The sequence below is a fragment of the Danio aesculapii genome, chromosome 25, assembly GCF_903798145.1.
Source record: "Danio aesculapii chromosome 25, fDanAes4.1, whole genome shotgun sequence".
NCBI lineage: Eukaryota > Metazoa > Chordata > Actinopteri > Cypriniformes > Danionidae > Danio > Danio aesculapii.
Genome location: NC_079459.1, coordinates 15363139 through 15373138, shown reverse-complemented (window position 1 = coordinate 15373138; position 10000 = coordinate 15363139). Strand labels below are relative to the sequence as shown.

At 35.2% G+C, this 10000-nt stretch overlaps 1 protein-coding gene across 1 annotated transcript in view; it reads left to right on the top strand.

Moving 5' to 3' along the window:
- The window catches only part of zc3h7a (zinc finger CCCH-type containing 7A), a 34969-nt gene extending 26703 nt beyond the window's left edge, over nucleotides 1-8266 (top strand). Inside the window, 3 exon segments of the mRNA XM_056451286.1 lie at nucleotides 4191-4324; nucleotides 7511-7674; nucleotides 8263-8266. Of these exon segments, the coding sequence (XP_056307261.1) occupies nucleotides 4191-4324; nucleotides 7511-7674; nucleotides 8263-8266 (302 nt within the window).
- The last annotated feature ends 1734 nt before the right edge of the window (nucleotides 8267-10000 follow it).

Sequence of the window (10000 nt, the reverse complement as noted above, 5' to 3'; positions counted from 1 at the left end):
AGTTTGATGTTGAATAAATTAATATTTTTTTGTTTATGACCTTAAACATTTGAATGATAGGCTTATAAAATGTTTGGATACTAATGTTGTTTTCTAATCCTCTACATTTATATCTATATCTATTGTAGGGCCGGGCGATTAAAACGTTTATCACCATATAATCTTTCATATCATTCAGTATTGATAATTATTGAATATTTTTCAACAATCCATTTAGAAATATAGTCCAGTATAATTTATACTTTTTTTTTTTTTTTTTTTACCACTTAATTTTACATTTATTAACATTACTAAGGTAAATAATTTTAAGAGACAAAAAATAAACAAAATTATCTTGTCATGTATTTTAATAAAATAAACATAAGTGTTAAAGAGACTCTCAAACTTGATAAATAAAATGTTACAAAGTGTGTGCAATGGTAAAAAGTGTAAACGCTGAACAATCAAGGCAAACTTTAAGGTAGGTCAGCATCTGTGAAATGTCAATAATACTAATGCTAGTAATCCTCAAACTCTGTAAACAAAACAAATTATAATACTTAAATCTGAGCTTACAAGTAAAGAAACCAATCACCGTTATTCAAATAAGTATTGCAAAATTACCAATTAAAAGACAATTTGGTCTGGTTTTAATTCTGCCAAAGTACATGTGTGACTACATTACCCCGATGCTAAAAATTCATTTAGATGGGGTGCTAGTGGTCGGATGCACAAGATACGAAAACCAAAAAGCCACACTGGTGATCTAACACATCCGTTTTATTTACAATCTCTTCACTGTTGCTGTTATTCTGACCTGAGGTGGTGATGACGAAACCCAACCTGAGTGCGTTCACATACCGTGTTCAAAGTCAGATGAAAAGTGCAAGGCGTGTGGTTTCCTTTACTGTTTTCAATGCGCTTTGCACTCGCTCTGCCCTGGTGTCTGTGGTATCTTGGCGACCATCAACTGTTTTTTTTGGAGGATGACAAACAGACAAAACCAGTGCTTCAGTTCTGATACAAGTTTTACTTATGGAGAAAATTAAAAAGCACTGCAGTGTTTGGGTGCTTGGTGTTTAATTAGTCTGCCGTTAATACTGAAATGTATATATGCCATACAAAGTCTGAAGCTGATTTGTTAGTTCTAGTAACATTAATCATGGTGCACTCGTGGCATTCTGAAAAGTTGTTTTCAACTAGGTGCAGTTTATGCAAGCAGATAGGGAGCGATGTCCACGTGGCCCATCTCCATTGAAAATAGCAAACTTACTTGGTTGGAATGCTTATTGGCATTCAAGGTGCGCGCTCAGGAAGCCACATTTTAATAAAACTATAGCTATTCATACCAAACTTTTTTGTATCAATATTGACAAAATGGTATCAGTAATTATTTACTGTACACCATTATCGCTCATAAGTGTAGCCCCAGTGTCCTGGCCAAATTCCCTCCATCTGCCCTTATCAGTCATGGCCTTCCAATCATCCCCATCCACTGAATTGTGTCCATCACTGTCTTTCTACTCCATCTATAGCTGGTGTGTGGTGAACGCACTGACGCCGTTGTCCTCTGGCTGCCGTCGCATCATCCATGTGGATGCTGCACACTGGTGGTGGTGTAGAGAGACCCCCCCCCCCCCCCTCATGATTGTGAAGCGCTTTGGCCATACACAATAAATGCACTATATAAATACACATTACTTACTTACTAAATTACATATAAAATGAATAGATTGTGGATAAATTTGGAGGATACTTGGATAAATTGTTTGCTTTTGAGTACATCTGTGTGACTTGTTAATTTTATATATCCAAGCTAACTGTGTGCTAGCAAAACTTCATAAACAATTAAATTAAAACCTAATTTACTTAAACAGTGTCGGACAACATGCGCACAAACTGTATGCATCAAAATCTAACTGAGTAAAGTGGTCGGGGTTGCAGAGACCAAAATAAAGACAGAAACACTTTTTCAAAGGAGAATAAAGGTTGTTAGAGAAATATGTTCACTTGACATGTTTCTTAACTACCTGCAAAGATGTTATGGTATTTTTATGATGTTGAAGAGTCAATTTGCATACAGCACCATACAGAGACATATAGCTTGCATTGAGATGAGACAATTAACAATAGCTATGTTTCCATCCAAAGTTGCAAATTAAATTTGTGTATAACTGGAATTTCACATAAAAGACGTGCAAATAAAGCAGCTATTCCATTCAACGAGTCAAAGAGAACAAAATTCTGATTAACTGGTGCCAAATATCAACAGTAAAAATGGAGTTTACTGCAGTAGGAGAAGCTGCATTTTCCTTATTTAATAAATTACTTGCATTTCAGAAGACATTATGTCGACCCGCAATGAACATGTGGTGGCATTTGAAGGCGTGAGATGCGGCGCACAGACACCCTTAACAGTTTTGGAGGTCATTAATAGTATAATAACACTAAACTGAAAAGGTTAAGGTGTTTTTAGAATGACCAAAACAACATTTCAGATGTCAAACAATGTGCTCAGCCTGCTGGCTTGTCTATTCACACACATTTTTACCATCAAATGATCTCTTATAACAAAATTACATGACTTACTTTAAAGGGCTCCTATGGTAAAAAAAATCTACTTTTCAAGCTGTTTGGACAGACATATGTGCATGTATGGTGTATAGACAGTCATATTGGGGTGATATAAGCACACCCAGTGCTTTTTCTACAATTTAACAACATAAAAAACGGTGGACCAATTGGAACGGTTTTCAAACCGACCGCAACTTTACGTAGTGCGGTCCCCCCGCCCACCAATATTGATTGACAGGCGTGTCATCATATCCTTAGTTTGTTGATTCACGTCCGCCATTTTCAGCGTGAGTCGAAGCAATATCACTAAAGGAACACCCTAGCTCTATTTTTAGATGCAAGGCTCATTGGGCTCAACACAAGAGCAATATTCTTTACATTATCGCTCTAATCGGAATTATTGGTTGTATCTTTAGGTAGGTTTGCAAACATGTGTACTTCTCATTGAGTCTACCTTATACTTCAGCCGTTTGCATTTCTCGCAATCCCAGAAGCTCCCTGTGATCCTAACTAGCATGCGTTTTAGAATTCTAAACATAGGTTTCTATCAGGGTACACAAGTCGACGGCTGGGCGCTGCGGACCGCTGCAGACTTGAAGCGCTGTTGTGTGTACCCTGATAGAAACCTATGTTTAGAATTCAAAAATGCGTGGCGCGACAATTCGGTACACTTCATGTTTCTGCCGCGCCACAGAGAGTGTCTGGTGTGCCCTGTCGCGGCTTTGAGCGGCGCATCCGGTGCCCCAGTCAAAGTTAATTCAGTGTGCGTGGTTATTAGTTTCTTTGTACAAGCTCTGCACTTGAAACTAGCACACAGTTGGCTGTAAAACTGTACAAAGACACATGATTTTGTACTCTCTGCTTGGTCTGTGTTCCGAGACGTACATCTACAACTGAATGCGAATCCTCTCACTCCTGCTCCTCTCAGTCTGCCTGTCAGACTCTGTTGCAAACGCAGAGCGGGTGAGCTCATGGCTCCGCCCCCTTGTTACATTGGCGGGAAGCCGAAACTAATTTACATGTGAAACAACACACTCCTAAATCAGCGAACTGTGGACACGCCCCCAACATGACACTTTTTAACACATTATAATTAAAAAAATCTGAATTGTGTTTTAAACTGAACCTAAACTGGCACACTCAGAAGAACCATAATATTAATATTAAATCATAAAAAAGAGGTATTTAAGAACCATGTGCCCTTTAATGCGCATACTGGCAATTTTTTTAGTAAAAGTGTTTACATCATGGTTTATGCGCATCTTTTCCTATTCGAATAAAAAGTTTATCCTACTCAGTTATGCGCATGTTTTTTATGCACGTCTTGGCGTTTCCATCAACTGTTTTTTTTATTTTTTTTTTTATGCGCATATCCAAAATCCACATAAAAATAGGTGGACGAAAACGTAGCTAATGTTAACATAATGTTTGGAAGCACCAAAACAAACACGTCTATAAACCAACAGGACCTCGCCCCTTTTTTGTCATCGCCGCTATTGTTACAAGACATGCCTCTTACTGCTGATTTGGCTGCAAGTGTGTTTAGGTCCGACCCTAAGGCCCAAAGTGCTTTTCAAAAATCCCTTTTTATCACCTTTTTTATGGAAAGTCTGTTCATAATGTTTGTGTGTTTGTAGTTGCAGACATGGAGCAGTTATATGAAATGTGGCTGCAGTCTCAGAAGCCAGGCTGGGGTGAAGAAAGTAGCAACATCGCCACCCGAGAAAATGGCAAACAGATTCACATGCCCACAGACTACGCCGAGGAAGTGGTAAGAAAATGTGTTTATATTTACACATTTCATTATCACATTCTTTTTTTAGCCTCTCAAACAACAACATCACCACTCTATATTAGACCGTCCAGTACATGTAAGCAAGCAAATCACAAAACACTGATCGTCAAGGACAGCACTTACTCTCAGCTTTAGTATGTTCTGTTCTCATAGTCATTGATGAGTTTGTCATATTTAAACTTTTTGTGCTCCCACTAGCTTTTGAACACTAAACATGCCCTGTATGTCTCCAATGTAAAATGGGCAATGTGTTGTGTGTCTTAAAGGTCCCATGAAATAAAAATACAGTTATTTTTTAGATGTTAGCGTCAGTATTATTCGTTTTTATGATATCTATAAGCTAGTGTGCACCAAAACGCAGACAGAATTTGTGTTTAGAAAATATAAAACTGATATAAACATGTTAAGCTTGTAGTTTGTCACTTCCTCCTAAATGGATCAACGGTTTACTTCGTTAACTCACACTACAGTTTCTCATCACATCAAATGCTCTAGTATCTGACAAGCCCCGCCCCCTTCAAGACGCTTGTCATTTGCTTTTTATTAGATGCACTTGAGCTCAACCACTCTCACTGGCAGAGCTGTGATAAAACAAAACACTATGATCTGCACTGTCCCAATCTCTTGTGTTTCAGTTGAGATTACGTCAAACATTGAATACAAATGCAGATTTTTAAGCACTTTTAAGCACTGCCCAAAAATGAGGTTTTCATTGTTTTCTTGGACTTCATTTTTATTCAAGAATATTAAAAACCAGTAGCCATCGTCTTTTATAGCTTTTTTTCCCTACTATGGAAGTCAGGGCTAAACCTAGTCAAACTGGTTACCAACATTATTTCATGTCACATTTAAATATTTTTAATGGACCCTTTTCATAAGCCTGTTATGACTTGTTTAACGGTCATCATAATCTTAGATCCTTGAACGTTTTTATTTAGATTTAAAAAAAAAAACATATGAACATTTATGAATGTATTATATCATCTTTGCTTCAAATTACAAAAAATTATTTGCCAGTTATGCAAGGTGTTTGTAATGCAGAGTCTATGGAGTTGAGAGTAAATTTGACGTTATTCTCTCTTCTGGCTGCCGTCATCAGTCTCACAATTTTTCCCATTTTTTGGAAAGTTTTGATAACATCGTCATTAAATTTTTCTTTTATTATTTCAGCAAATAGGATTGTAAAAAAAAAAAAAAAGAACTGTTGTTTACTCAAGTTTACTCAACCATGCCACCTTCCACTACTGAGAAATTTGGAACTGTGAAAAGGGTCTATGTTCTACTTGAAGTTAGCCAAATGTAAATTCCAGCATGCAGACCCAAACAGATTATTATTATCATCCTGTTTAAGTTCTATTATTAATGTTTGATAATATTTTAACAGTTATTAGGTGTGTCAGGATCGCAATCAGTTTCAATATAACTACACTGGTTATAGTAATGATTTCTATGTATCTAAAAGTTCACAACAAAAGTAGGAATATTAGTGTGACTGTTGGCAATTTTAAACTTGTTTGTTTATTTTTTTGCTTTTTGTGCTATTGTCTGATGTCCATTTTTAACTCTTTAATTGCCTGCTCTACCAAATGGTTGACCATATTTTGACTGTTTTAAATAATGACTGTTAAAATGATTTAAATAATGACTGATTTAATGGTTTACACACAGCATTGTTGGTTTAACAAAAAAATCAAACAGACATAATCCTGCTTCACTTGATTTTGGTTTTAGTGTAAAAAAAACAAAACAAGAAAGCATGTTAAATGGGAATCTGAAATATTTTATGGCTTCAAAAAATAAAGATGATTTAGTATATTAGAATATTACACTTCATATTTTCAGATTTTTCATAGTATATGTATTCATTCTGGTACTTTTACTATAAATCGACATATCAACCATTTGGTAGAGGCTGATATTTTAGAAATTTGTGGAATGTGTTGAAAATGCATTGATTGTGTTAAATAGTGACATTAGGAGTTAAGAAATGCAATCCAATTTTTTTCTTGGTGGGACAGTTAAAGGGATAATGTCCATCAAGATTTGGACATCAAACAACATTTCTGTAGTGTCATGAACATGTAATGGCATCAGTTACTCACTTGTGTTGTGTGACATTACTGTCAGATCCAGTATAGTTGCACTATAGATGCACAGAATTTTCACCTTTTTGGCTAATATTTTTAGTTGTTCTAAACTGAACGTTACTGCATTTCTATGCAGTATACTTGTTCCTGCTGCTTGTCATAGCGCTACTGTGCTGTCATGGCAACACTGGTAAATAAAATGTGGTTATTTTAATAGCTTCTGTTTTTTGAAATCAGCATAATATAAGCTGTTAAACTTGAGGTTTTACAAAATTGCTTTAATAAATAGTTATTATTTTATTAAATAATATAAACTACTTTCTGTTTTCAGCCAGGTACATCCAGAATTTTCTGTTTCTGCCCAGAATTGTCATTTTGGTGCATCCCTAGTAGTCCACACAGCATCTTTTAGGCTGTTTTGTTTCAATCAGCAATCAAAACTGATTTGTTTGTAAAAGAAAGTTTCTAACTTGCTCATTCCAGTCGTTTGAGTGTGTTTGCTTCAATATACAGTTGAAGTCAGAATTATTAGCCCCCCTGAATCATTAAAATTAGCTCAAAGGGGCTAATAATTATGACCCTATAATGGTTCATAAAAATTTTAAAACTGCTTTTATTCTAGCTGAAATAAATCAAATAAGACTTTTTCCAGAAGAAAAAATATTATCAGACATACTGTAAAAATTTCCTTGCTCTGTTAAACATTATTTGGGAAATATTTAAAAAAAGAAAAAAAAAACAAACAAAGGGGGGCTAATAATTCTGACTTCAACTGTAAGTAAATATCGTTTTAAACTGATTGTTTATATATAGCACAATTACCTCTCAGTGTCAGTTTTTTTATTAGTTCATGACCCAGCTGAATCGCAGGCATGCTTGATGTGGACAACCTCTAATAATTATATCACCAATGTTAATGATCAATGTAAGATATACAAAACAATGCATTTATTATTCATATAGAAGAATTCTGCTGTAATTCATTGCACATTACTTCACACAGCTGAACTTCTTAACTTTTAAGCTTTTCTACATGAATGCTGTCTTCATAACCCTGTGAATGCTGTTTTTTCAGGCTGGTAATCATTGCTGGCTGTGTGGGAAGAACTGCAACAGTGATAAGCAGTGGCAGCAGCACATCACCTCTGAGAAGCACAAAGAGCGGGTCTTTAACTCTGAGGACGATCAGAACTGCTGGCAGTATCGCTTTCCCACTGGCACCTTCAGAGTCTGTGAGAGGTACGACACTGTTGCTGATTTTGAACTTCACCAGCTCTGCAGTCTTGGTTCAGCATGTTTCACCACACCAAAGGGGACAAATTTGCTGCTTTTAAAAATATATATATTCTTTCATCCTTTAAATACATGTATTGAGATTATATCCTTCAGTGATCAACAGCTAAATTCAAATCAGTTTGGACATTTGCATTGCATGTCATATATCACCTACCTTCAGTGCTAATGATCATATTACATGTTTTGCATGTTAGACATTTAAATAGATTTAAGCATTAGTCAAGTGAAAGCTTTGTAGTTTGTGAAATGCACACTGATGTTTATAAAAGCAGCAATGATAATCATTTGAAACATTATTTGAGCTTTGAAGCAAGTGGTTAATAAATGCCAGATTTCTCCTTCAGAGATGAGACCTTTTAACAGTGTTTACATTTTAAGCGCCAGGAGTAGTGACTTGCATTGAAAAATAATAAACTGTATGAATTACAAACTGAAATGTCAAACAGACTTTTTAAGACTAGATTCGATCAAGTGATTTTACCGGATGTCATATTGGACATGGAAGAATAACTCATGGTTTTTTGCTCAAAGGTGAAGACCCTACTCAATGTTTGTACTGCACAAGTCCTTTCGCAGTAAAACACATTTTACTGGACTGTCCTGCTTTTAATGATTCCAGAGGACTTTTTTTTTTAAGTGATCTCTCGTAAAGGTGCAGTATGCAAGTTTGACACCCAGTGGTTGAACTAGGTATTACATCCCTGGATCAAAACAAACACAAGCACAGGTTGCCAGATTAAGGACCATGTGTGACTGTCAAGCCTAAAGGCAGCTTTAATTTGTGTTCTAAATAAAAGCAACAGCACACAGTAGAAGGAATATTTTCCATATTAAAAGGGTTTTTGTTCTAACCAACACCTTGAATTGATATATTAGAAATGGCTTCTATTTTCTGAAGCTAAATAACAGAAAACTGGCAAAAATCACCTCAGGTACACCTAATGTGCTTTATTTAGTGTTAAACGTGAACAATGTGAGTTTCAAGGCCATTTTACATGACATTTATTGCCAAATACTGAAAGCAGCAGCAGATAGTTCACCTCAGTTCTAAAGTTCAATTTCAAATGGTTTCTTTTATTGTCAAGATCTGTGACTTCACTGTGCAAACCAACAAATATCAGTGATTCAGCATCTACGTTTAATAATGTTAAAGTATTAATTAGATTCTAAACCTTACCATTTCGTAAGTGCATATTCTGTGCTTCTGAATTGCTGTATTTAAATTTCTGTTAGTGTTTCGTCTGGTGCAAACAGCCAAATTGCTAATCACTGCAAATCTAGGGTAGGGTGTTGTTGGGACACATGGGTACAATGTATCCTGCTCACCTAATGTTTACATTCATAATATTTATATTATTTGATAATTGAGAACCTCATGTGGAACTCTGAATCTTCGTCTCATTTCGGAGTCTGCTACTGTCCACCGGAGGTCACATTTCGGTCATGGACGCATGCTTTGAGAGCGTTCTTGACTGAATGAATGAAATATTATCCACCAAGGCAAACCCGAGGTGCTGAAATCTAATTGGCTAAACAGGCAGTGAGTGGGTTAAATGACCAAAAACAAAGACAGACATTCCGGCACAGAAAACGCATTTTCAAAGCAGAATATCTGACTTCAGCATTGTTTTTTAGACAAACAAGAATGTTCACTTGGCATGTTTCTTTAATATCTGTAAACATATTATGGTATTTTTATGTCTTGGAGTCAAAAACTTAAATACAGCACCTTTAAGGAAATTTTTTAGCAAAGTGAAACCAGGAAAAAGCTTAGAATTGTCATCATGTATTAGCAATAAAAATCTTATTTAATTGATGTATTCATTTGTTTGTTGATTTTTAATTGCATATTTATTATTGAAAGGTTCCATGAAGGTGGAACCTTTCATGCTTGATGCTTGCCATGAAAATAGCCTTGATTGCTAACATGGCATTAAATAAAAAAAAAATACGTTACATTACATAAAGCATTATTGGCTTAGAAATAATATTTAAAAACTATTTTCAGCTAAACTATGACGCATTATCTTGTCGCTATAGAAAAACAATTATTTTAATAGCATTTATTTTTTAAAAACAGCCGTTCAATTTGATATTTTAGTTTACACGCAATACTCAAAAATAAATGTATGCAAACATAAACCATTTAATTTTACATAAATTGTACATACAATTGTTTACATTGACATCAACAATTTATTTGAGCTGTATTTACTTGTGAAACAAGGAGAGAACAAAGAAAATATTACAAATAATATTTAACAGTTGT